We start from the raw sequence: 27,392 nt of genomic DNA on the forward strand, positions 1-27,392 counted from the left end.
GGCTAAACAAAATAAGCTTTGTATTAATTTTTTCATGTGATATTATGTGTATTATGGTAGCACCTACAGGGCATAGCTGAGGTCGCAGCCCGACTGCACTGGGTACTGCACATCCATGCGGTAACAGCCAGTCCCTGCACTAGCTTGCAGTCTAAATAGACAAGACAGGCAAAGGGTGGGGGGAAGGGAAGGATTACCGTATTTTATTTCATTTCATTTCAGGTTTTTATGTAGTTGAAATTCCAGGCTGTGCTGGGGCAGGTGGGAAGGGGGAGTCAATGTGGACTCTATTCCATTTGTTTCTGGTTCTTCAGGCAGTTTGCACAACTGTATACAGCAAAGACTCAAATATAAACCAGCTGCATGGATTTAGTCTGTCAGGGACATGTCTGTTCTGCCTTGGCTCAGACACTAGGCTACAGGCCAGTTGATAGGCTATGCAAAAAAAAATAGCTGGGAGTGTGCGCCAGGATCAGCATTTCAAAAGTGTTATGCAACGGAGCCCAGTTCTACCCCAGAGGGGAGTGACCCACCTTCTAACTAAACCTTGAATGTGCTGAGGGACTCTGCAGTAGAGTTAGAAGAAATTTTATTTAGCTTATATAATTTTTGCCAGAAAATGAATTTTTGGAGACTCTGAAACTGAATTTGGTTCAAATAGTTTTGTCCCCAAAAAAAACAAACCCTGAAAAATTGGCTCTAGTTTTGAAACTCTTTTTTAAATTGGCCAGATTTGAAAACAAAAACACAAAGATTGAAAATACCCCAAATCAGCCAAATTGAAATGAAAAACTCAAAGGGCAGGGGGGAGATTGAAGAAAAAAAATCTGATCAACAATTTCAATCACAAAATTTTGAAAAAATACTGGATTTTTTCCTCCAGTTCAGCCCCTAAACTAAAGGAGCTGTTCTTTGCCCAGCTGGAACTGGAGGCCACATCTGGAGTATTGTGTCCAGTTTTGGGCTCCCCACTACAGAAAGGATGTGGCAAAATTGGAGAGGGTCCAGCAGAGAGCAACGAAAATTATTAGGAGGCTGGGGAGGCTGAGGGAACTGGGTTTATTTAGTCTTCAGAAGAGAAGAGTGAGGTGGGATTTGAGAGCAGCCTTCAGCTACCTGAAGGGGGGGTTACAAAGAGAATGGAGCGTGGCTGTTCAGTGGTGGCAGGTAGAACAAGGAGCAATGGTCTCAAGTCGCAGTGGGGGAGGTCGAGGTTGGATATTAGGTAGGAGGGTGGTGAAGCACTGGAATGGGTTCCCTAGGGAGGTGGTGGAATCTCCTTCCTTAGCGGTTTTTAAGGTCAGGCTTGACAAAGCCCTGGCTGGGATGATTTAGTTGGGAATTGGTCCTGCTTTGAGCAGGGTGTTGGACTAGATGACCTCCTGAGGTCTCTCCAACGCTAATCTTCTATGATTCTCTATTCTGCAGGCAGGTGTCAAGATTTCACAGCCTCGGGAAAGGCCTGGTAACTCAAAGCTGGGCCTCTTGGTGGCAAGCGATGTGATCACTACGAAAAAGAGCATTTTGCTATGAAATGTTGAATAGGATTTTTGGAAACTGCCCTAATCTGGTTCTAACATAGCATCTTCCAGGACTGCACTGGATTCCTCACGTGTGCTACAGCTTCCAGGCTCTCTTCATCATAGCCACAAAGTAGTCATCACTGTCAATGGATGCGCTGACCCCACTGTAGTAGTTCAGGAACTCCTTGGCTGTGACCTGTTAGAGAGTGAAGGTGAAAGTGGCATCTTTGAGAGGGGCTCAGAACAGGCCTCAGAGCTGGAGGCTTATTTCATTTCATTTTATTGAGAAAGGGGCTTCTGTTTTGCTCATCCTGGTGTAACACAGGAAGGAGCACCATGTGCCCTTGTAGGAAAGCTACCATGGGAGCCAAGGGGGTTCAGCCCCACTCGGGGGTTTGGCATGCAGGGGCCTGATCCACTGCAATTTACTTAATTTAATTTCTTTCATAAGGGACCTGGGTTAGTTTTTTGGTTCTGCCTGCTGCAGCAGGGGGCGCAGGTCACCTGGTTAAATCTGTCAGTTTCCTGCCATTGCGGGGCCCCTCAGACATGGGTGCACTTCAGTCCCTCCTGTTCTGTGGTACACAATAGCTTCATCTCCAGAAGGCTGCGACACTGTGGCCTAATTCTGGTCATTAGGCTTGGTGTAGGGATTCCTGGGTGGTGGTCGGTGGCCGGTGCTGTACACAGCTCCGACTATATGATCTCATGGTCCCTTCTGGAGTTACCTTTACTGGCAGAGTTTGTCTATGCTGCAGCTGGGAGTGTGTTCCCAGGACACGTTGACAGACCCAAGCTAGTGCCTTGGGCCAGCCATCAGTACATCTGCTGGGGTTGGGCAGGATTGTAATTGGACTGCTAGCCTGAGCTGCTACCCGCGCTGCCGCAGCCACACGCTTTTTTCAGTGTGCTGCTCAAGCTAGCCAAGCTGGGAGGGCAGGATCTGGCTTGCTGGGGGACCCTTCACACATCACTGTTTTGATCTGCCCCACCAGTAAAATAAAGATGAAGCTGTATAAATTCTGACTATTGTGTGTTTGTGCTAAGATGTGGGAGCAGAGATAAAAGCACAAATCAGGCGGGAGCCTAAGCAACATATCTCTTACAAGGAAATGAAAATGTAGATGTTTGAAAGGGCCTTGTTCCTGCAGGGTGTTAGGCCACCAGCCAGTTCCTATAGCCAGGGCCATCCCTACCCAGACACACAGTATGCAGCTCCAACCCCTTCCCCAAAGCCCCAGCCCTGCCCCTACTCCCCTGAGGATTGCAATAGGGTGAGTTCCCCCTGCCCTCCAAGTCCCAAGGCTTGGAGCCAGGGGAGCGGACTAGGCCAGGTTGCTCCACTTCCCGCTGCTGTGAGTGCGGGAAGTGGAGCGACCCAGCCCCCACCCAGTCTGTGCCGCTGGCACATGCTGTGGGGTGGTTCCCCCCTCCCCCCCATCTCCACAGAGGCTGGGGGCCCCCACACAGCCTCCTGGGGTGGGGGGGAGCTGTGTAGGGCACCAAAATGGCTAGGGACTGCCCTGTCTATTGCCTCTGGCTATAGCAATGCACCCAGGGGCTGCTGTTGCTAGTGCAGTCAAGTGGGTGGGGCAGGGAAAATAAAGGTTAAATCTAAGTCGTAGGAATATGTTGCAATCACTATTGAAAGAAAATTTTTAGGAAATAAAGTGGGGCAGGGAGAAAAAAAGAAACATGACTTTAATGTCATGAGTACAGCCGGTCAGAAAACTTTAATCACAATAAAGAAGTAAGATTGCTACTTCACTATTAATATTACCACTGCAATAATGTAACATTAGATCACTATTTTAGCATTACTTTGTTCTGCAGTGGGGCAATTTAGAACCATTAGCAGAACTTCCACGTCTACTTCTCATGCCTAGAGTTGGTCAAAAATCATTTCTGGTTTGCACTCAGTCGTGACATTTTTACATTTGTTTTCACAACTCTAAGGTTGGCCCACCCCAAAATGTGGCATTGGGTGACAGCTGCACCCCTGTAACTCCCCCCAATGCATTGGCAATAGGAACTGAGAATATTGCCACACTTCACCCAACCTGCCCTTTTCCTTGTGCCCAGCACATCTTCCACTGTGCATGCCTATTCCTACAGCCCTGGGCTGGGCTTGAGCAGTACCAATCTCCTGCTGCTGGGTGGCAAAAGCAGAGGGCGTGTCACCTGAATGCTGCATTACCTGGCTTGCCCTGGGGGAAGACTGAGCGGGCAGTGCCCATAGCCCAAACTCCTTAGTAATGAACAGTTTTGCTTCTGAATTTCCCTTAGTTTTTATGAGATGGGATTTGTGACAGCGGCACAACTCAGCAGTAAGCGGGGCTTCCTGGACACTTCTTAGCCCCTCAGCTGCCTGCTCGAGGCTCCAGTATAGGGTACAAGGAGCTCTGTGCCCCTTATGGTAGGAGCAGATGTGTGTGTTAGGTGCTGTGGGGTCCAGACACTGTGCAGAAGGTTGATGCAGAGGATACTTGAACTCCTGGTCAGTGGAGCTGCAGCTCAACACTGCTCTTGATAATGCACTATCTGAGCAGGGGGGATTCACTGAGCTCTTCCTTAAGCTCTTCCCATGCTGAGCTCTATTTCCCAATCTCAGTGCCTGAGCAGACCCATTCTCACCACAGAAACCAGTGTGAGGGGCTGGGTGCCTGGTTCTGGAACACTTAGAACAGCAAAAGCAGGTTCATATGGGGAAGGAACCCCTGGACCAGGCACCCCCTGCTGCACATCATACAGGCTATTCCAGACCCTGGTGGAGCACAGCTCATTTCTGTGCATTTAAAGAATCCTTAGAAATGTAAAAGCCGTCAAAGCAATGGCCAGGCCATGAGGTTCTGCTTGTGCATATTAGAGTATTGTTTTAGTTAAATGCATGTCATTGGGAAAGAGAAAAGTTTTATCCTGGAATCCTCTTGACTAGTTAGCCCCAAATTTGCAGCACACAATGTCTGTTGTACTCTATGATACAGCTCAAGCCTATCTCCCTACAGTGAATGGTTCTGGAGTACTTTGAACAATTATAACCTTCCCCTCCCCCCCCTCCTGATATATCTCAAGAAACCCCTAGCCACATGACCCCAAATTTCTCTCTCAAACTATTTCAGATCTTCGGCTGTCATAGCAAATTTCAAGCTGATCTGCTTGTACCTGTGAACTGTAGAGCACTGAAAAATTGACTGGAAACTAACACGCTGGCCCTATCCTGCTTGTGTAGCAGACTCTTGGATTACTTCAGCCTCAGGCACCACCTCAGGAAGAAACAATGTAAGGTGTCATGTAGTGCACCCTGCAGCTGCTTTCTGCTGGAGCTCACTGCCTGAGAGCCGGGGCTGTCCATAGATGTCAGTTCTAGGTGCCCCATTTGGGGAAAATCTGCTCCCCCTTATTCCTGCATTGCAATAATGGAAGTGTCACTGGGTGCACTTCCAACTGAAGCTGCCCGGAGGAGGAGGGGGGCCTGACCCCCCCATTTACTGCTTCGTTGTTAATTATCAGATTATAAACTCGCTGTTGCCCGGCCTCTTCCCTTGGCTTCTGGCCAGTTGGCTGCAGTTGAGCAGCACAGGGAATGATTACAGAGCAGCTGGGTCTTGGCCTCTGCTGAAGTAAGCAGTTCAGGCCCCACACAACTCAGCCCCTTGGTCAGGCACTACCATTCCCTTACCTTCCCATCCTTGTCACTGGGTGAGTCAAAGCTGTCCAGGAATGCTTGCAACACCTGCTCCTCTGTCCATTCCCCGCTCTGGTACTTGGGGTGAGTTCTGCCGTCATACACCCCATGGAGATCCTCCACGCTCACCACGCCAGCGCCAGTCTTGTCCAGTTTGTGAAATGCATCAGCTATAATCTGCTTCCTGGCGGCCGACATGGGCGGCTGCAAAGACAAGCTTTGTTAGTGGGGCAGTTTGTTGCCTTTCAGCTTCTGGGCACAGACACCGCTTGTCTGAGAGCACAGCTGTGTGCCCCCTTGTGCCTGTGACAATGACAACTCCTGACCAGACGCAGTGACCCTTACTGGAGCAGCAGGGAGTGGAATTTTCTCCTTAGCAGCAGGGGCTGATTGCCCTAGAAACTGCCTGTTGCCTGCAGCATGTGGGACCCTAGAAAACTGTTGTGGGGGTGGGAGGACCTGTGAAACCAGTGTCATCTCTGCCCCATACTTTGCCCATCTTAAGACACCTGTAGACAGAGCTACAGGAACTCAGCACTGCTGACAAACTGGCCCAAAGGCTCCCAAAATTAAGCACTTGACCACCTCCCGCAAGTCCTAAAGAACACCCTCCTTCCATCCACTGCATCTGCTAGTGGGGTGCTCAGCCCTGCCTGCACCCTTCCTGCTCACTGAGAGTCACTGCAAACTCAGTGCTAGACTTCTCCTGTGGCCCCTAGGAAGGCTACATTTGCTTTCAGCTGGGGTCCCTGGTTCAGCCAGCGGTGTCATTAACCAACAACATGACAAGTTCTCTCCCCATCCCACCCCATGCCACTGCAGTCCCAGCTCACCCTCAGGACTTCCAGGAACTCATCAAAATCCATCGTGCCGCTGCTATTCTTGTCACAGAGGCTGAAGATTTGCTGTGCCTCCCTGCTTCCCAGCATGATGCCAGCTGAGCTCAGGCCCTTCACAAACTCTGCTAGGTCCAAGGACCTGCTCTTATCATCATCCATGATCTGGAAAACTCTGCAGCCAGGGCATGGAGTGTGGAGAAGAAGAGCGAGTTATGCAGCGCCAACATCACATGCTCAAACTGCAGCAGTTGGGCCCCCAACAATTATGAGCCATTTTTATGATAGTGAATTTTGGCTGATTTTTTTGCCTTCTATTTTCTGAGCCTTTAGGGCACGCTCATGTCAGATTTTCTGGCATTTCATGGTTATAAATTCATGTTTAAAAGAAAGCTGAGATTTGCATCAGGAGCTGGAGCTTTAAGTAAAACATCAATGCACACAAGCCTTGCAAACAAAATCAAAATCGTAAGAGTTGACATCAGAGGCAGCAGCAGAGGGTGGGGAGATGGGTCAGGGAGAAAGTGGCTGGTTGCAGGGAGAGAGGTGAGGAGTATTCATTTTTGTTTAATGAAATTGGCAGGTCCTGGGAGGAAACATTTTACTTTTCTGATATTGCTGGGGTTCCCTCCCTCATGGCATGTGATTGTCGCACTTTTACTCACGAGCAGGACTGCAGCCCGGGAGCAAGGCTGCACCTTCATTTCCTCCTGGCTACTAGGGGCTCCTGGGAAGTCAGCTAGGGCAGCACTGCTGCTTCTTGGCTGTGAGCAGCACATTTCAGCCCCACCCCCTGGAGCCAGGCCTGAGGAGTAGGACTATTGTGGGAATAAGACAAATGTTGGTGGGAGTGGGGGGGGGTAGGGAGGCAAGACGATAGTCAAGACAAGGGAGATAAGGGGTATGTGAGCCTCAAGAAGAAGCATGCCACCCAGCCAGCCACATGATCAATGTACCGCTAAGTTAGAATGTAACAGCCATCTACAAATTACAGTGAGGGTTTGGAAAATCTGACACCTACAAGCCATTGGGGAAAATACCTTTTTAAATACACAACTTCCTCTCTGAGCTGCTGCAATTTAAGAAAATACACAGGGCATAACTTGTTAAATAAAAAATTGATGGGTCATTTTTATTTTTCATGGCTAAAAATGTAATTTTTTGGCAACAGTTGCTTTTATAAATCAGGGCCTTCTAATGAAATTAATAGGCAGCAGGGTTTTTTTTGTTTTGTTTTCATAGAATCATAGAATCTCAGGGTTGGAAGGGACCTCAGGAGGTATCTAGTCCAACCCCCTGCTCAAAGCAGGACCAAACCCAACTAAATCATCCCAGCCAGGGCTTTGTCAAGCCTGACCTTAAAAACCTCTAAGGAAGGAGATTCCACCACCTCCCTAGGGAACCCATTCCACTTCTTCACCACCCTACTAGTGAAAAAGTTTTTCCTAATGTCCAACCTAAACCTCCCCCTCTGCAACTTGAGACCATTACTCCTTGTTCTGTCATCTTCTACCACTGAGAACAGTCTAGATCCATCCTCTTTGGAAGCCCCTTTCAGGTAGTTGAAAGCAGCTATCAAATCCTGCCTCATTCTTCTCTTCTGCAGAATCCCTCAGAACTCTTCCCAGTTCCCTCAGCCTCTCCTCATAAGTCATGGTCTCCAGCCCCCTAATCATTTTTGTTGCCCTCCGCTGGACTCTCTCCAATTTATCCACATCCTTCTTGTAGTGTGGGGCCCAAAACTGGACATAGTACTCCAAATGAGGCCTCACCAGTGCTGAGTAGAGGGGAATGATCACATCCCTCGATCTGCTGGAAATGCCCCTACTTATACAACCCAAAATGCCATTAGCCTTCTTGGCAACAAGGGCACACTGTTGACTCCCCTCCAGGGGGAGGAATAGCTCAGTGGTTTGAGCATTGGTCTGCTAAACCCAGGGGTGTGAGTTCAATCCTTGAGGGGGCCATTTGGGGATTGGTCCTGCTTTGAGCAGGGGGTTGGACTAGATGATCTCTTGAGGTCCCTTCCAACCCTAAGATTCTATGACTCATATTCAGCTTTTCGTCCACCGTAACCCCTAGGTCCTTTTCTGCAGAACTGCTGCCCAGCCATTCAGTCCCTAGTCTGTAGCAGTGCATGGGATTCTTCCATCCTAAGTGCAGGACTCCGCACTTGTCCTTGTTGAACCTCATCATATTTCTTTTGGCCCAATCCTCTAATTTGTCTAGGTCCCTCTGTATCCTATCCCTACCCTCCAGCGTATCAACCACTCCTCCCAGTTTAGTGTCATCTGCAAACTTGCTAAGGGTGCAGTCCACACCATCCTCCAGATCGTTAATGAAGATATTGAATAAAACCGGCCCCAGCACAGTTTTAAGGAAGTACTGCTTCACACAACACAGTCAACCTGTGATACTCTTTGCCAGGGAATGTTGTGAAGGCCAAAACTGTAACTGAACTGAAAAAAAGAACTAGATAAGTTCATGGAGGCTAGGTCCATCTATGGATGTTAGCCAAGATGGTCAGGGATGCAACCCCATGCTGTGGGCGTCCCTAGCCTCTGACTGCTAGAAGCTGGGACTGGACAACAGGGGATGGATCATGTGCTAAGTGCCCTGGTCTGTTCATTTCCTCTGAAACATCTGGCACTGGCTACTCTTGGAAGACAGGATACTGGGCTAGCTGGACCCAGTGTTACTGCTCTGACCCAGTAGGGCCATTCTTATGAGTGGGAAAGGGAGAGGATGAATAAAAGAGCCATCTTATGGCTGATGCACTGGACTCAGGACTCCTGGGTTCCATTCCCTGCTCTGCTCTAGAAAAGTTGCATCACCTCTCAGGCTCAGTTTCCTAGCAGTACAATGGGGCTAATCCTGCTAACCTGCCTCCCAGGCACCATCTGCTCCTTGGCAGGAGAATTCATCACTCTGCTTGGTACCGGGGAATGCAGGATGGACTGGAAAAGGCTGCAACATCTCACATTACCATCCCCACAAATGGCACCTGGGAGGGGGCTGCTCTGGCTCCAGCCTTCTTTATCTATCAGACAGTAATTGAAAAAGGTGCAGAGCCTTGTCTCTGCCCCCCACCCCCATCCCCAATGTGTCAGGACCTACAGCCCCCTGGGATGCAATGGAGCAGAAACATAATGGCTCACGGCAAATGTCTCTTCATAACTGAAGAGCACGGGGGGAGGGGGGAAGGGAGAGAAGAGAAGGTGGGAGGCAGAGGTCAGTTGTTCAGCAAGGAGATCAGGCTTAACAGTCTCCTCTTGCTAAAAGTAACCTGGGCCTTCCATTCATTAGAGCGGTGCATCTCAAACTTCATGGCACCATGAACCCCTTTCTGACAACAAACATTACTACATGACCCCCCGGGGTGGGGGCGACCAAAGCCTGATCCCCACCGCACTGGGTGGAGGAGGGGAGGAGCCAAAGCTGCTGTCTGGGCAGGGGGCATATAACTTTAGCCCTGGGCAGTGGGGCTTGGGCTTCAGCTCCAGGTAGTGGGGCTTGGGCTTGGACCTTGAATCCCAGCAAGTCGAACGGCAGCCTTGGCAATCCCATTAAAATGGGGCTGTGTCCCACTTTCGGTCCCGACACACAGTTTGAGAAGCCCTGCATCAGAGGTTTAACAGTCACTAAGGCAGTGATCACCCTGTGCCAATGGCTCAAGGCCCGGCTTCCATGTAATGCCCGCTCTTAAGCCACTGGGCTGGCCCACTTCCTGGGAGCAGATTTTTCCCCATAAAAGGATGTGTCTCCATACCTGGCCAGCCCCTTAATGCCATCTGAGCCTCTTGCCAAGCACTGTGCCCTGAGCTTTTCTATGGGACGTGTGTGTATCTCCATTCCTTGGTCGCCTGTGCTAGCCATGGTGGGGCAGACCAGCCAGCTGTCAGATTCTGGAAAGCAAAGCAAGACACTACATGTGATTCTGGGCACTTGGCCCCATGCACATCCCCTCCTCCCCCCCCGCCCGAGATGCCCTGCTGCACTCACTCCTACAGCAGCATAGGCCCGTTCCACAAACCCTGGGGCACCAGTGAAGCTCCGCCACAAGGGGCTGACCCTGGAGTGAAAAACGGCCAACTAAAGTAGTGTTCCTTCCAACTGCCATGTCCCTTAAGCGGTGTGCTGAGTGCCAGGCTCTCAGAGCTCAGCTCAGCTCAGAGCTCACCACTTTCCACGCTGTGTAAAGATAAGCAGATCCCTTTTCTTTGAGCTCAGCTGTTCAAGTGCAGGTGCTGGGTTAGAGCTCTTCCCAACCAGCAGATGACGACACAACACTGACTTGCTGAGGCCCTCGCAGATAAGCACCTAGCATCTCTCAGGCCTGGTCTACGCTGGGGGAGATCAATCTAAGATACGCAACTTCAGCTATGAGACTAGCGTAGCTGAAGTCGACGTATCTTAGCTCGAATTAAAATGACTTACTCTGTGTCCTCGCGGCGCGGGATCGACAGCTGCGGCTCCCCTGTCGACTTTGCTTCTGCCTCTCGCACTGCTGGAGCTCAGCAGTCGACGGGAGAGCGAGCGGGGATCGATTTAGCATGTCTATACTACAAACGATAAATCAATCCCCAATAGATCAATCGCTATCCGATCCGGCGGGTAGTGTAGCCGTACCCCTAGGGTGTGCGTGCACTGCAATTCTCAGCTGTGAGTGAGGCACCCAAGTCTCACCGGCCAGGAGGCTGGACTGGCATAGCCCTTCTCAAAGAGAGACAAGCCCGTCCCTTTCGAGCCTCTGTCCCAAACCAGACCCGGTCATCAGTTCAGTATGAGGGGCATCATCCTTCGCCTGCCACCTGCCACTGTGACTGGCAGTTGGACATGCGTGGGCAATTGCCCAGAAGCAGCTCAATTAAAAGCTGGGCAGCTGCTAGTTCTTGGAGTCTTTGTATGAGTGAGCGCTGTTGTAGATGCATGAATACCCCCTGCATGAGGGCAGCCGTCCCCTTCAGTTCTTTCCTACTATCCATGACAGGAAGATGGCCCATCCAATCACCCGTCCCAAACCTACCTCGCCCCAGCCCAGCCCTCAGGCAGCCTCCTCTCCCTCCAACCACCCGCCCAAAACCTGCCTGGCCCATGCCCACTCCTCATGCAGCCACCTCTCCCACCAACCACCCGCCCAAAACCTGCCCACTCCTCATACAGCCTCCTCTCCATCCCACCCCCCCCCCCCAAAAACCTGCCCAGCCCCTGCCCAGCCCTCAGGCAGCCTCCTCTCCATCCAACTACCCTCCCAAACCTACCTCGCCCCTGCCCAGCCCCCACACCGCCTCCACTCCAACCAAGCACCCGCCCAAACCTTACTCGCCCCTGCCCACCCCTCACACAGCCTCCTCTCCATCCCACCTCCCCCCAAACCTGCCTGGCCCCTGCCCAGACCTCCCACAGAGTTCATTCCAGCCAACCACCCTCCCAAACCTGCCTTGCCCTTGCCTTCACACAGTCTCCACTCCATTCAACCCCCTCCCATCCCCCCCGGCCCAAGTCTGCCTGTCTGAGGTTAGAGTTGGGGGACATCTCCAGTAAGCTTATTAGCATGTGGGTAGGTTTCTTGAGTGTTTTTAAAATATGTTTTCTGGGATACTTTCACCTTAAGAATGAATGCCCTTGCTTAGAAATAGCTGTGTGGTAACCTATAACTGTGAGCAATTACACTCTTTATAGCCGCTGGAGAGAAAACAAAGCGCAATTGCTGGCCGTTTAGGCTGTTGGCTTGCTGGGAATATTCCAGTGTAGGCAGGGAACTGTGTAGCCTGGAACCATCCTAGACAGGATGGAGACAGATGTGGGTCTCTGTGCAAGAGAGGAGACAGGAGACAACAGTGGACCACGGAGGGGGAATGCATGGAGAAGCAGGTGCCCTGAACACAGATAATCTGGAGTACTTGGTAAACTGAACACAAGCAAACATGCATTTGTACACTGCCAAATGCTAGGTTCCTGCAGGATGGAGAACTGTAGCCTGGAAAGCAGTGACTCTGAAAACCACATCGGGGGTCATTGTACCTAAACTACTAACCAGAAGCTCCCAGGGCCAAAAGGGCTAACACCATCCCTGGATGTATTAAAGCAAGCGTAGGGAGATGATAGTGTTGCTGTGGGAGTGACTCACCTACTGTCTCTTGTGGGCTGATTATATCACACAGAGATGAAAAGGCTCTCAGAAAAACAACAACAGTGATGTAACAGCAAGTCAAAATGCTGCCAGCCTGCGTGTCATGGTAACAAGCTCCTTCCCGCTGCGATGATACAGAGGAAGGGCACATTGGAAGGCATAAGCACACACAGCAATATAACGTTGATCACCTGTAGGAAATCCCAGCCACAAAAACCGTGGGAGACATTTTTCAAAGGTACATGTGAGAGTTGGGTGCCTAACTACTCATTGGGCCTGGGACAATTTCCCCTGGGAGATTTGAAATCTGCCATTTCCCCAGCACAGAGAACCCTCACTTACTCATACCTAAGCAAAGCCCAGATTTTGAAATGGAGCTAAAAGATACAAACAAACTGTCTGGGGGTAGGTGTACACTATAGCGTGTGTAATTCCCAGCTTTGGGTGCGCTAGTGCTCGAAAAGTAGCAGTACAGCCAGGGACTAGCATGGGCTCCATTGTGAGATCCTTGGAACATACTGGAATGACTAGCCTGAGCCACCTCCTGTGCAGCCATAGCCACACTTGTATTTCTAGCACACTAGCTTGAGCAGAGCTAGCATGTGTCCATTTCCCTAAGCTGGGAATTTCATCTCCCAGCTGCAAGTGTAGCCACACTGCTACTATCACAGCTGCATCACAGCACTGTCCAGCCCAGCAGCCAGGCAGCAAGGCCTCCTGAGAGCTAAATCAGTAGAATGCCAATCGAGTCCATACCCACAGGGCAGCGCCATTTTCCGATATTGTCAGGTACAGAGAGTCCACTGTGACTGAACCGAACTGCCTGCCATGTCCCAGATCTCTTCAGGGGCAGCGGTGGAGCCTGGGCTCTGCAGGCAGAGGCATGGGAAGGAGTGGCTGTGTCAGCATCACAGGCATCTAACATCAAGCCCAGCCGCATGTGGCTGAGCCACAACGCAGTCAGCCTGGAGCGGGTCATGTTAGCAGCTGTGTCCTGACAAAGCCAGCCTGGGCCCTGCCAGACTGAATGACCACAGCTGGCTGACAGGGACTGGAAAGGGTTTCACTGTTATTGTTTCCAAGGTAAAGCCAGGGGTTCTCCCACTTTATAAAATCATAGAAGATTAGGACTGGAAGCAACCTCAGGAGGTCATCTAGTCTAACACCCTGCTCAAAGCAGGATCAACCTCAGCTAAATCATCCCAGCCAGGGCTTTGTCAAGCCAGGCCTTTTTAAAAACCTCTAAGGATGGAGATTCCACCACCTCCCTAGGGAACCCATTCCAGTGCTTCATGACCCTCCTAGTGAACTAGTGTTTCCTAATAGCTAACCTAGACCTCTCCCACTGCAACTTGAGACCATTACTCCTTGGTCTGTCATCTGCCACCATTGAGAACCACCGAGCCCCATCCTCTTTGGAACCCCCCTTCAGGTAGTTGAAGGCTGCTATCAAATCCCGCCTCTCTCCTCATCTGCAGACTAAATTAGCCCAGTCATGGCATTACCCCAGTGTCCTCGTAAGTCATGTGCCCCAGCCCTCTAATCATCTTCGTTGCCCTCCACAGGACTCTCTCCAATTTGTCCATGTTCCTTCTGTAGTTGGGGGAGAGGGGGAAAAGAGAGAGAGAGAGACCGACCAAAACTGGATGCAATACTCCAGGTGTGGCCTCACCAGTGCCAAATAGAGGGCAATAATCACTTCCCTCGATCTGCTGGCAATACTCCTACTAATGCAGCCCAATATGCCGTTAGCCTTCTTGGCAACAAGGGCACACTGCTGACTCATATCCAGCTTCTCATCCACTGTAATCCCCAGGTCCTTTTCTGCAGAACTGCTGCTTAGCCATTCGGTCCCCAGCCTGTAGCAGTGCATGAAATTCTTCCTTCCTAAGTGCAGGACTCTGCACTTGTCCTTGTTGAACCTCATCAGATTTCTTTCGGCCCAATCCTCCAATTTGTCTAGGACCCTCTGGACCCTCTTCCTACCTTCCGGCATATCTACCTCTCCCCCACCCAGCTTAGTGTCATCTGCGAGCTTGTTGAGGGTACAATCCATCCCATCATCTAGATCATTAATGAAGATGTTGAACAAAACCGGCCCTAGGACTGACCCCTGGGGCACCCCACTTGATACCGGCTGCCAGCTAGACATTGCGACCCCTTCCAACAGCCAAAAATACTGCACGAGCCCAGGAGGGGGGGGCCGAGCCTGAGCCCGCCGGAGCTCCGCTGCCCTCGGGGATGGGGGTGGGAAGTTGAAGCTCAAGGGCTTCAGCCCAAGGCAGGGGGCCTGCAACCCAAGTCCTGCCACCCAGGGCTGAAGTCCTCGGGCTTTGGCTTCGGCCACGGGCCCCAGCAAGTCTAAGCCAGCCCTGGTGGCCCCATTCAAAGGGAGTCATGACCCATTTTTGGGTCCCCACCCAGAGTTTGAAAACTGCTGCCTTAGGGGAAGCAAAGTAGTGAACAGTGGGGCATTTAAGGCCGGAGGTCGACCTGTAGCACACTGTAGTGTTGAGGCTTAGAGCGTCGCACTGGCAGATGCCTGAGCAGTCACCTGTAATTAATGTGTCATTGTTCTCATTGTTACAATGATCTACCAGCTAGTCTCTGCCTGGTACCTTGCAGCCCAACCCAAAGGCAGCGTTGGGGGGTCCCACCTCCCCACAGCTCAATCACCCAGTTGTTCCAGGCACCATTAGATCCACTCAGTGCATTTTGCCTTTACCTTGATTCCCTTTAAAAATCTTTTCTTCCCTGGGTCCAAGTGGAGCGGCTGCAAATCCTGTGTGCTTGTTAAGCCAGGGAGGGCAGGGCCACACCTTGTCTCTATAGCAACGCTTGGAAGCTGCGTCTCAGCCACCTGGCTGTTGCTAGGCTGCCACAGTGCACAGTGCCCTCAGGGCTGGAAGGGGGGGAGCGGGGCGGGTACGTGAGCTGAGGCTGGCAGAAATACGTTGCACCCCGTCCTGGAAATGTGGAGCTGGGAGCCTGGGGTGTGGCAGGGGGAGATTTACAGAAGCCTCTAGTGAACACTTAGTCTCCCCAAGACATGTGCCACTGCAGTCTGTCCTGGGCCAGGCAAGAGCAACAGAGGCCCAGCCTCTCTCGCTGCCCCACAGCCCTCCCAAACCTGCCTGGCCCTCACGCAGCCTCCTCTCCCTCCAACCACCCATCCAAACCTACCTCGCCCCTGCCCAGCTCTCACGCGGCCTCCTCTCCCTCCAACCACCCACCCAAACCTACCTCGCCCCTGCCTAGCCCTCACGCGGCCTCCTCTCCCTCCAACCACCCACCCAAACCTACCTCGCCCCTGCCTAGCCCTCACGCGGCCTCCTCTCCCTCCAACCACCCACCCAAACCTACCTCGCCCCTGCCTAGCCCTCACGCGGCCTCCACTCCCTCCAACCACCCATCCAAACCTACCTCGCCCCTGCCCAGCTCTCACGCGGCCTCCACTCCCTCCAACCACCCACCCAAACCTACCTCGCCCCTGCCCAGCTCTCACGCGGCCTCCACTCAACCACCCCTCCAAACCTACCTCGCCCCTGCCCAGCTCTCACGCAGCCTCCACTCCCTCCAACCACCCACCCAAACCTACCTCGCCCCTGCCCAGCTCTCACGCAGCCTCCACTCCCTCCAACCACCCATCCAAACCTACCTCGCCCCTGCCCAGCTCTCACGCGGCCTCCACTCCCTCCAACCACCCACCCAAACCTACCTCGCCCCTGCCCAGCCCTCACGCAGCCTCCACTCCCTCCAACCACCCACCCAAACCTACCTCGCCCCTGCCCAGCCCTCACGCAGCCTCCACTCCCTCCAACCACCCACCCAAACCTACCTCGCCCCTGCCTAGCCCTCACGCGGCCTCCACTCCCTCCAACCACCCACCCAAACCTACCTCGCCCCTGCCCAGCTCTCACGCAGCCTCCACTCCCTCCAACCACCCACCCAAACCTACCTCGCCCCTGCCTAGCCCTCACGCGGCCTCCACTCCCTCCAACCACCCACCCAAACCTACCTCGCCCCTGCCTAGCCCTCACGCGGCCTCCACTCCCTCCAACCACCCATCCAAACCTACCTCGCCCCTGCCCAGCTCTCACGCGGCCTCCACTCCCTCCAACCACCCATCCAAACCTACCTCGCCCCTGCCTAGCCCTTGGTTAACTAAACACAATCAAACATGCATTTGTACACTGCCAAATGCTAGGTCATACATGTAGTTCTTCTTCACGTGATTGTTCAGGTGTATTCCACAGTAGGTGCTCGCCACGTGCACCGGTGCCGGAAGTTTTTCCCTCAGCAGTACCCATACTGGGGGAGCACCATGGCTACCCCTGGAGTGGCACCGCTCCCCCCACGGTCAATTCCTTCTTGCCGCCACTGAAGGTAGTTGGAACTTTGTGCTCCAGCTCTGCTGCAGCTTTTTATTCTCAGCCTTAGTAGTACCGTTCGTGGATTGTTTCTCCAGGTGTTAGAGTGGGGTGTGCTCCAGGCTTCAAGTCATGCGACTCCTGTTGCCATTCTATGCCTAGGAGTGACCTGCATGCTGAGTGTCTCTGCTGCCTGGGTGAGACTCACATCAGCGACCGTTGTAAGATCTGCAGGCCGTCCAAGCCAAGGACTAAGAAGGAGACTTCGAGCTCTCCTGATGGAGGCGGCGCTGGCCCCAAGTCCAGCACACTGAGCGGACTCCACACTCGCCGCGACGTCATCGATGCATAGCAAGCCCCCCCCCCCCTCGACCAGTCGGCACCACTCTCCCTCCAAGAAACAGGGGAAGGGCCCTACCTCGCAGCAGCACTGAGACAAGGATACAGGGGAGGCTGGTCCCACGTCAGGAAGCCCTCAGTCCCCCCTGGGCTCAAGGCCTCCGACTCTGGCTGAGTGGAGAAGCCCGGTGCTGTCCGTGCGCACATCCCCACCGGTACAGATGCCGTCAACGCCCAAGGCGATGCAGGCTGCAAAAGACATCATGAGCCTGTCGGTCCCAGGCATGCAGCTGGGGACGGGCCCCCGGCAAGCCTCCTTTGGGGGCCCATCAAGCCTTCCCGGCGGGACACAGTTCCCACCCTGAGGACTGCTCCCCACACCGCTCGGCGCGTAGCGACTGGTCTTCCTGTAGCTCGCGCCCGCCCTCGACGCCAGCCAGGCCATCTGGGCCACTGCCCGGACAGGAGTCTCGGGGACTCTCAATACCACCTGCCAGCAAGCGGAGGCACCGGGAACACTCCCCTTCGCGGCATGACTACCGCAGCCACTCTCGATGGGATAGACATCATTCCCATTCCACTTCCTGCTCGCCTAGACGTCGCGCTCGAGACTCCCCCCGCGATGCCTCGGCGCAGGGGCACTGGTCTTCCCAACACTGTCACGAGTACCGAAGCAGCACTTTGGGCGGGTACTGTTCCTCAACGTCGAGGTCCAGGTCCCAAGGGAGGCGGCGTCGCAGGCACTGCCGCTCCTACCACTCTCGCAAGACCGTGCACTCGACAGTGTCCTCGGCCTTGGCACCCAGCCTCCTGTCTTCGGTCCGCATTGCTCAACCGGGACAGATAGCGCCACCAGGCTCCCAGCCGGTCAGAGGCAAGGGGCCGTGGCAAGAGCAGTGGTGCCAGTGGGCCCCGTGGCCACCGATGCCTGCCCAGACGGGGGACCGCTTGGTTACTGGAGCGTTTCAGGCTCCATCGGCCTCATCCAGCTGCCTACGAGACAAGTTGGTGGGCCACAAGTCAGTGGATCCATGCCCGGACTCTGATCTAGGCTCGACCCCCCAGTACCGACCAAGGCCCTCGGCTCCATGCGGGCCCTCTCCCTGGCACCAGACAACACCATAGCAGCACCTCCACTTTCAGTCCCACAGGGAGACTTCAAGGCACACCAAGACCTCCTAAAGCGGATGGCATCCAGCCTCCAGCTGTAGACCAAGGAGATGGAGCACCCGTCCGATTCCCTCTTCAATGTGTTGTATCCCTCGACACCGGGCCAAGTGGCTCTGCCCCTGCACCAGGGTATAGCCAACATTTCTAACACCCTGTGGCAAACTCCTGCCTCCTTGGCACCAATCTCCAAGAAGGCCGAGAGGAAGTACTTTGTGCCAGCCAAGGACCACGAATACCTCTATTCCCACCCGACACCTAACTCACTAGTAGCCACGTGCACTGGTGCTGGAAGTCCAGTCGTCTGGCGTCCTTATTTTTGGGGTGGGCGTGGGCTGGCCCTGTCGCTCCTTGTGGTTCATCAATTTTACTACTAGTGAGTTAGGTGTCGGGTGGGAATAGAGGTATTCGTGGTCCTTGGCCGAGGCATACAACACATTGAAAATCGATGAACCACAAGGAGCGACAGGGCCAGCCCACGCCCACCCCAAAAATAAGGACGCCAGAGGACTGGTGCACGTGGCGACCATTCACACCTACTGTGTTGCTCATATCTGTTCCACATCTCGAAGAATGCCAGTTACAGAACAGCCACTCCCAGGGCCACTCCCAGAATGCCAGCCGCTCCCAGGGCCAAAAGGGCTAACACCATCCCTGGATGTATTAATGGGGGTATCAAGCAAGCGTAGGGAGATGATAGTGTTGCTGTGGGAGTGACTCACCTACTGTCTCTTGTGGGCTGATTATATCACACAGAGATGAAAAGGCTCTCAGAAAAACAACAACAGTGATGTAACAGCAAGTCAAAATGCTGCCAGCCTGCGTGTCATGGTAACAAGCTCCTTCCCGCTGCGATGATACAGAGGAAGGGCACATTGGAAGGCATAAGCACACACAGCAATATAACGTTGATCACCTGTAGGAAATCCCAGCCACAAAAGTCGTGGGAGACATTTTTCAAAGGTACATGTGAGAGTTGGGTGCCTAACTACCCATTGGGCCTAGGACAATTTCCCCAGCACAGAGAAGGGGCAGACTGCACGTCTGACAAACCCTCACTTACTCAAACCTAAGCAAACTCAAACCTGCCTGGCCCCTGCCTTGCCCTCCTACAGCCTCCACTATATAACCACGTGCCCAGACCTGCCTGGCTCCTGCCCAGCTTTCATGCAGCCTCTACTCTATCCAACCACCCACCCAAACCTGCATTTATTTCTGGTTCTATCTTGACATTTTAGCCGTGACTTCGGCCAGTTGTTCTTGAGTCTTTTCCCAACCAGGCCTAACAGAGGAGCTTGTGCCTCTATCAGGACATCCTTCTCAAAGATGATTGGTAGAGTGGATGGGACTCCCCCAAGTTGAGTGGCCCCATTAGATCTCCTAAAGAGAGTGAGCTGTCCTGCTCGGTGACACGTTTAGCAAAGGCCCAGCCTCACCCAGGCAGGGAAATTCTGGCCTTTGCGCTGAGCTCAAATGCACCATTCACAATGGCCAACAAGAGCAGATGCCTATTTCCTCATCTTAGGTAGTGAAGCAGCTGGTACGTGCAACCTTTGGGGTACAGTGGCCTGGATTCTAGGTATACACCAGCTACACATGCCAGTATCAACCCAGCAATGCTGGCTCAGCCCAGCTGCATGAACTGATCATTGGCAGCTGCAAAGATGCCTTCACCCTGCAGCAGCCAGTGCCCAGACAGGGATCCCTCCCGCTCTCACTGGAAAGATATTAAAAATTGGCCAGGAGCCAAAACTGTAGTTTTGTCCACTTTCACTTAGGGCTAGTCTACACTTACGAGCCGGGTTGACGCGGTGAGTTCGACTTCTCGGAGTTCGAACTATCGCGTCTAATCTGGACGCGATAGTTCGAACTCCGGAAGCGCCGCGGTCGACTCCGGTACTCCACCACTGCAAAAGGCGGTGGCGGAGTCGACCTTGGAGCCCCGGACTTCGATTCTGCGGCATCTGGACGGGTGAGTAGTTCGAACTAGGGTACTTCGAATTCAGCTACGCTATTCACGTAGCTGAATTTGCGTACCCTAGTTCGACCCCGCTTCTTAGTGTGGACCAGCCCTTAGAAACAGTGATTCTCCTGCACTCTTCTACACAACTGTAGCTATGCTGTGAATTTACTAGCCCAGTCTGTTGTAGGAGAAAGGTAAATAATACACAAGCTCTTTCTGCAAGTCAAACTTCTCATATCTGTTGTCCCGATACCAGTCAAGAAATTCTGCTTTCTCCCTGGACATCATGCTGTCTAGGCCATAGTGCTCCACACCGGGCATAGGCTCCACATAATTTTGGTTTTCTAAAATGTTAAAAATATGTGGAAAATACCCTCTGCACCCTTCAAACCCCATCACCTGTGGGAGCTTGCTAAGCTTCTTGGGCAAGAAGTTTAAAGAGTCTATAAAATGAATGCCCAGGGCCTTAACTTCCACACACATTAGTTTACTACCCTGAGTTATCAGTTCTATGCACATCTTTTCCTTCAGTAACTGTCTAACGATGAAGTACACATCATAACCTTTGGAATTGTGTGCTAGGAACGTGTAGTCCTGGAACTTTTTTTGTCAATAAAAGGTCTTAACAGAAGTAGAAAGACACTCACTGCCTTTAAATTCCCAAGATTTTTCCAGGTTAAGGGACATGGCAAAAATGTAATTGGGCACATGCAACCCTGTCTCCTGTGGGAATTCAAAATCGTAAAAAATATACTTTTCCGATGCTCTGGGCTTTCTAATGCTGTCCATAAAACAGAGGTGGCTGTCTACATCACTGGTGATCAAGCCCTGACACTGCTTACAAGCCTCCCTTTACACCTGTGCCCCTTGTCCACGTAAGACTGACATTGATCACAGTTTTTTCAACGCAGTCTATGTGTCTGTCTAAACACTCTTTGGAGCAACAATACAGTCTAAAGCTAGGACACCTCAGCTGCATGCCCACACTCTCCGAGCACATCACACTCCAGCAGAGGCAGCAACGATACCTGCAAGAATGGTTGTGACTGTACACTGTGTGGTAAAACTCACAATTTTTCGCACTGAACAATTTTTTCACATCAAGAACCCCAAATAATGCTCATCATGCAACAGGACAAAAAAAGTCTTGGGGTACACTGGGCCCCTCCACTTTAAAAAACCCCACCTGCCTTTCACCACATAAAGCACACCTATATGTTGATTCCTAAATGCTGTTCAAATGCCACTATGTTGCTGAGTATAATTTTTTTTTGCTTCTGACCACACCAGTTTCTCAAGCAACTTTCTCGACCCGTCTAACAATTCCTCATCTGTGGCTTTCCAATCAGACATGATGGCCAAGAGCCCACCTGCAAAACACAGATTGGTAGCCGTGTAAGTGAGGTCTACTAAACACTGTCTCTTTTTATGGATGATTTGACTACTAAGGCTAGAATTTAAAACTCTACGGCCACCCCTGCCCACGTTTTTTACAACTGTCACAATGAGGCACAACATCCCATTGACATGCATCTCTCTATTACTCTGTAACAGTTTTGAGTTCTGATTTAAGAAGTCTTCAGAAGTCAGCTCATCCCTAGTTCTTCTTACCGAAAACAAAGGGTTGGTTAAATTATGACTCTCTAAATGTAACTGAACGCAATTGTCAGGGACTGTTAATGTCATCGAGAACTAACTGTATCGTCCTGTGTACGGCTTTGATGGCCTGCTGAACTGAATTTATTTGCTCAAGATTGACAAAACGAAATTCCCACAATACACCGAACCCCCATATGTAGGTAATTACCACTGCCAACTTCTCACTTACTCCATATACATGTCTGTTTTGGGGTCTGCATTTGCATTTTCAGAGTTACTTGGGGGTTCCTCTATCAGACCATCAGCTGCATCTTCTAGGTCAGATGCTATTTGAGAGTATATCCAAGTGGCCACTGCGAGGATCATCAGGAGTAGACAGGGACCTGTCTAGAGAGCCTTCTGGGAAATTTTCTAAATTAGACTCTGTTTGAGAGTCACCACCACCCCGCAGGCCAGAGTCCACATCCCCATTCTCTGACACACCAGTCTGAGAGAATCCAATAGGAGGCATCTCTTTTTGTTTTTTTCTCATCACCTCTTTAGCCTTTTAAAAAAAATTTACAGCGACCCTGGCCCGTAACTTTTAGGCAGCCATCCGTTTATCCCCCAAGCACTGTCCCCCATTTTGTTTATGCCTTAGCAGATGTGTACCCTTGAGGATGCCCCTTTTACCCAGGCCCCCTTTCCACAGCTAGTCATGCCTGGCTCAGAGCCGCCCTCTGGAAAAATTGAAGTATTTTTCAAAAAGTCACCCACAAGAGCTTTTGCATTTTTGATGTAGTTTCCAGTCCTCCTCCTTTCTTTTAGAACCCCTGCAGGTACAGTGCCCATCAGCTTTCTGAACAAAGCGTCATATTTTTCCCAAATCTTTTTAGACTACCAAAGAGCTGTACCGAGCTTACTGTGTTGGGTGACTGGTTTGTAATAATTTTCAGATACTTCATCAGGAGACACCCCAGCATCACAGGACTTTTCAGTCCTTGGGTTTTTATTCACGACCCCTAAAGCGCATGCTCTGGGTTAGTGAATGTGTGTGTTTTCACTCACAGTTTTCTCAGGGTTTGGTGTGGTGTTGACAGCTGAGGAACTGGAGTTTGCATGGTTGCGTTTTACCAGTCTTTCGTTTTGTCCTTGGGTTTGATGTATACGAGCTTTGGACTGCCTTGATTCTTCATCTGCACTCTTGTGTTGTTTTGCGTTGGCACTGTTGTTATTAAAGGTCTCAGAGCAGATTTCTGGCAGTTCTGGTAGCTCTGACTACAGCATGGTCAGGAGAGAAGAAAAACAGATGTTCCAGTTTAGCATCAAATAAACATTTTACAAAACTTAACTTTACCATCTCTCTCACCTATGTATTTGCTTAAAATACAAAACCTCATAAAATAACCAAACCAATAAGCAAAATATATTTACTGGGCTTCATCCATCCATCAATCACTGATGCTGGTGAGTTTTCCTTTTCAGCTGTCTCTTTCCTTTTCCTTTTGAGCTTGTTTGCATCCTGCAATAAAGATAGGTACCATTATTTACTAAGGACAACAAGGACAAAGAGTGACATTATATAAATATATACCCTCTGGTCTAAGGATCTCATGTTTTGAGCATACTGTGGAGCAGACATTATTATAATAAAACACATGAAACTGTCTTGTCAACTTAAAAAAATAAAATACTCATTAGGGTGTTTTTCTATTTAAAAAGTCATAGTTTTAAAACAAAATAATACATTTCAGGCTGTTCACACACACACAGGTTTTGGTTTATTTCTACCACTAGTGTTTCTCTAAAACCTAGACATTTTTTCATATAGGTGCATGTTTACACCATGCAAAGTGTGCAATACTTTTTAAATCCCCCACCATAACTATGTCTTGCATAGACCACCTAAATCACCAACAACGATTTAAACACTAATTTTAAAACAACACATCTTAAAAACACATCACATTCTGAAGAGTAAAAACCAAACTGTTTTGAAACAAAATACTGTAAAAGCCCACACACTTATCTCTAGCATAGGCCCCCTGAATCTCACACACAAAAACCCCCCAGCAGTTTTAAAACACACCAAAACAGTTTGCAACCAAATACTTTAAAAAAAACCCACACTTATCTCTAGCATAGGCCTCCTGAATCACCAAAAACAATTTAAACATCAAAACTCATTTTAAAACAACCCATTTTAAAAGCACACAGCATATTTTGCAGAGTTAAAAAAAAACCCTGTTAGTTTGAAACAAACCAAAACAACTGTTTGCAACCATATCCTTTAAAAAAAACCCACACCTATGTCTTGCACAGACCCCCTAGCTCACAAATTTAAACATTAAAACTAATTAAAAGACATTTTAAAAACACACACCCACGCTTTTAAAAGCCAATTGCAGGAGGTTACCTTCCACTACAGTGTAAAGGGATGCTAGCACATGATTATTCCGTTTTCCTCCATGTGTATCTGGGCCTTTGGATTAAGGAACAAGCAAAATTTTTAGTTAGTATTATTCCCCAATTGCATCAAACCCCTATGCAATCTGTGTTATACCTGGTGTTTTTTAATTTAACAGTATTAAGCACAACTATAGTTAAAAATGGGATTTTACCTGGCCCTGGTGAAAAGCAGCTTGAAGTTGCTGTTTCCATGCTACACCCTCCAATAAAGCTAGGTCCCATTATTTAGTAAGGACAAAGAGTGACATTATATAAATCTATATTAGTTAAAACAAGCAACATACCTCGGGTTGCTGTCCGGCAGGTATTCTGTTCAGGATAGTTTCTGTTGAACGAGGACAGTCTCTAAAAAAACGGAGGTTTTTATATCATCCTAACTCTCTGTTTCAGAGTCTGTAGTTAGCAGGTTGATTCAATCACTGCTTGTTTTTAGATTTATGGAACCTCATGTTGGTTCCTAACCCCATTACACCCCCATCCTCGACCATCACTTCTTAATTGTTCATTTACCTGAGTGTGACTATGCGGTTCTGGTGGGACCCAACTGACAGTGCCAATTCAGGACAAATCGCTTCAAACAGGGCAGTTACAGCCCAGGGCTGGGGTTTTTCCACCTCTAAGGCAAACCAAACCAGCCAGACAAAGAGGACTTTGGTCTTACCCCACTGGCTAACCACAAGTCACACAAGCAAGTCCCTTAGACGCTCCAGTTTCCCAGTATCACCACCAGTGCCACTTGTCATGAGGACAAATGGTTATAGATTCATAGATTTAAGGTCAGAAGGGACCATTATGGTCATCTAGTCTGACCTCCTGCACAATGCAGGCCACAGAATCTCACCCACCCATTTCAATAAGAAACCCCTAACCTAAGTCTAAGTTACTGAAGTCCTCAAATCATGGTTTAAAGACCTCAAGGTGCAGAGAATCCTCCAGCAAGTTACCCATGCCCCATGCTGCAGAAGAAGGCGAGAAACCTCCAGGGCCTCTGCCATTCTGCCCTGGAGGAAAATTCCTTCCCGACCCCAAATCTGGTGATCAGTTAAACCCTGAGCATGTGGGCAAGACTCACCAGCCAGCACCCAGGAAAGAATTCTCTGCAGTAACTCAGATCCCACCACATCTAACATCCCATCAGAGACCATTGGGCATATTTACCTGCTAATAGTCAAAGATCAATTAAATTGCCAAAACTAGGCTATCCCATCATACCATCCCCTCCATAAACTTATCAAGCTAAAACCAACACCCCAACAAAAGAAAAAGGTTCTCTCGATCCCAAAGAATCAAGCCCCAGACCCAGATCAATATACAAATCAGATCTTATCCACAAATCACGCTGTTGCCAATCCTTTAGAATCTAAAATCTAAAGGTTTAATTCATAAAAGGAAAAAGATATAGATGAGAGCTAGAATTGGTTAAATGGAATCAATTACATACAGTAATGGCACAGTTCTTGGTTCAGGCTTGTAACAGTGATGGAATAAACTGCAGGTTTAGATCAAGTCTCTGGAACATCCCCAGCTGGGATGGGTCATTCAGTCCTTTGTTCAGAGCTTCAGTTTGTAGCAAAGTCCCTCCGGAGGTAAGAAGCAGGACTGAAGACCAGATGGAGATGAGGCATCAGCCTTTTATAGTTTTTTCCAGGTGCAAGAACCTCTTTGTCCTTAATGTGGAAAATTACAGCAAAATGGAGTCTGGAGTCACATAGGCAAGTCCCTGCATACATTGCTGAGTTACAAGGCGTATTTGCATCCTCTCAATGGGTCAATTGTGTAGCTCATGGTCCTTAATGGGCCATCAAGCAGACTAGGCAGAGCTAACACCAACTTGTCTGGGATGTCTCCCAGAAGCAGGGCCGGTGCAAGGAAGTTTCGTGCCCTAGGAGAAACTGCCACCTTGCGCCCCCCACCCCAAAGCCCTGCGGCAGCTCTGCCCTGAGGCGTCCCCCCACCTGCAGCAGCTCCCCGCCCCGGGGAGCCATCCAGCACCTCCCCACCCCAGCCAGGGGCGGCTCTAGGCATTTTGCTGTCCCAAGCACGGCAGGCAGGCTGCCTGACCAGAAGCACAGCATAAGTTTGAAGTACAGACAGTATAGAGCCAATATTCATAACTTCAACTACAAAATGACAGATGCATATAGACAGCATAATTATAACCAGCAACCCATAACCTGGTCTTAGACACCTTATATGACCCCCTTTACATAAGATTTGGTGCCACTACAGGACCTTGGTTGCAACCATGTTCTATATGGTCCCAGATTATATCAATAACGTCACACTGAGCAATGTCTTTTCCATTCACCTTGTCTGCTGGTGACTCCCACGAGCCCTGATCGCCTTCCTCCTCTGGGGGGGGTGGATGACGAAAGGCCGTCTTGCTCATTGGTTTGCCTCACAAGTAGTTGGGCTTCAGGGTCAGGTCCTGGCATATACATCAACAGCTGGGCCAAAGGGCTCCCCAGGCCGCTCCCTCCTCCTCTTCGGAACTGTCGCTGATGTAGTGCTTTCTCCGTGGGCGGTCAAAGGCCCTCGGAGCTAAAACAAAGTCCAAAGTTCTCACGGGTGTGGTGAAGGAGTTTATGTTTCCTCTCAGCATTTCCATGATTTCTAAAACACACGTTCTTGGAATGAAATGGCCTCTTCCGTGTGGTGCTGGGACTTCCAGGGGAGGTGCTGTGTTCTGATTGGTAGAGGGTGGTAGGGGGAGCTCTTAGTTGGGTCACATGACCCTCTTCTGGGCAGGTCACCTTGTCCCAGAACTCCCCCTAGTTGGTCAAATCTGCTCTCATGGAGGTCCTCTGTGGCTGAAATCCATCCTGATTGATAGAGGGCAGTGGGAGGAGTTCTTAGAGGGGTCACATGACCCACTTCTGGCTGGATCACCCCGCCCCAGGGCATCCTGATTGGTCAAATCTCCTCTCAGGGCGGTCCTACAGGGGGAGAACCCCAGCCTGATTGGTAGAGGGCAGTGGGAGGAGTTCTTAGAGGGGTCATATGACACCATTTGCTTCTGCTCATGTGTCTGTCTTGACCGCAGAAGTAATCCCCCCCAGAGGGTAGGTCTTAGAGTCACAAGTGGATGGGGCCCCTTATACTACTCATGCACCTGTGGTTTTAAATGTTTTACTATGATATATGGCTAAGTTTGATTACAGTGTAAACGCAAATGTATTCTTATAGTGCACTTCTTTGTTAATTAATATACTACATCTTATCAGGAATGTGCACAAGACTCAAGGACTGGGCAAAAGACTATTCCACTGTCTGGTATCTTTCAAAAGAGGGGACCCCAAAATCTACATTAAATTGGTTAAATTTCAAAA

The 27,392-nt window shown here is 50.4% G+C and overlaps 1 protein-coding gene across 3 annotated transcripts; it reads right to left on the minus strand.

Annotated features, from left to right (window-relative positions):
- Positions 1–1,292: 1,292 nt before the first annotated feature.
- Positions 1,293–23,079, minus strand: CAPS (calcyphosine). Of its 3 annotated transcripts, XM_044999081.1 has the most exons (6): positions 23,029–23,079; positions 22,663–22,872; positions 9,814–9,949; positions 6,042–6,219; positions 5,203–5,412; positions 1,293–1,719 (listed from the first exon to the last, which is right to left on the minus strand). In XM_044999081.1, the coding sequence occupies exons 3-6, from the start codon at positions 9,918–9,920 to the stop codon at positions 1,618–1,620; spliced, it is 597 nt and encodes a 198-aa protein (XP_044855016.1). In that variant the 5' UTR covers positions 9,921–9,949; positions 22,663–22,872; positions 23,029–23,079; the 3' UTR covers positions 1,293–1,617. The 3 variants fall into 3 exon arrangements, with proteins under 3 accessions (XP_044855016.1, XP_044855015.1, XP_044855017.1); XM_044999080.1 differs by lacking the exons at positions 22,663–22,872; positions 23,029–23,079 and adding an exon at positions 14,903–15,302; XM_044999082.1 differs by lacking the exons at positions 22,663–22,872; positions 23,029–23,079 and having other exon boundaries at positions 9,814–10,493.
- Between the last annotated feature and the right edge of the window lie 4,313 nt (positions 23,080–27,392).

The sequence above is a fragment of the Mauremys mutica genome, chromosome 24 (assembly GCF_020497125.1).
Source record: "Mauremys mutica isolate MM-2020 ecotype Southern chromosome 24, ASM2049712v1, whole genome shotgun sequence".
Taxonomy (NCBI): Eukaryota; Metazoa; Chordata; order Testudines; family Geoemydidae; genus Mauremys; species Mauremys mutica.

Coding starts and splice junctions, on each gene's coding strand:
- CAPS (XM_044999081.1), bottom strand. CDS start 9,920: ATGGCTAGCACAGGCGACCAAGGAATGGAGATACACACACGTCCCATA. Junction 5,413..6,041: donor AGTTCCTGGAAGTCCTGAGG/GTGAGCTGGGAC, acceptor TTGTCTTTGCAG/CCGCCCATGTCGGCCGCCAG. Junction 1,720..5,202: donor CCAGTGACAAGGATGGGAAG/GTAAGGGAATGG, acceptor ACTCTCTAACAG/GTCACAGCCAAGGAGTTCCT.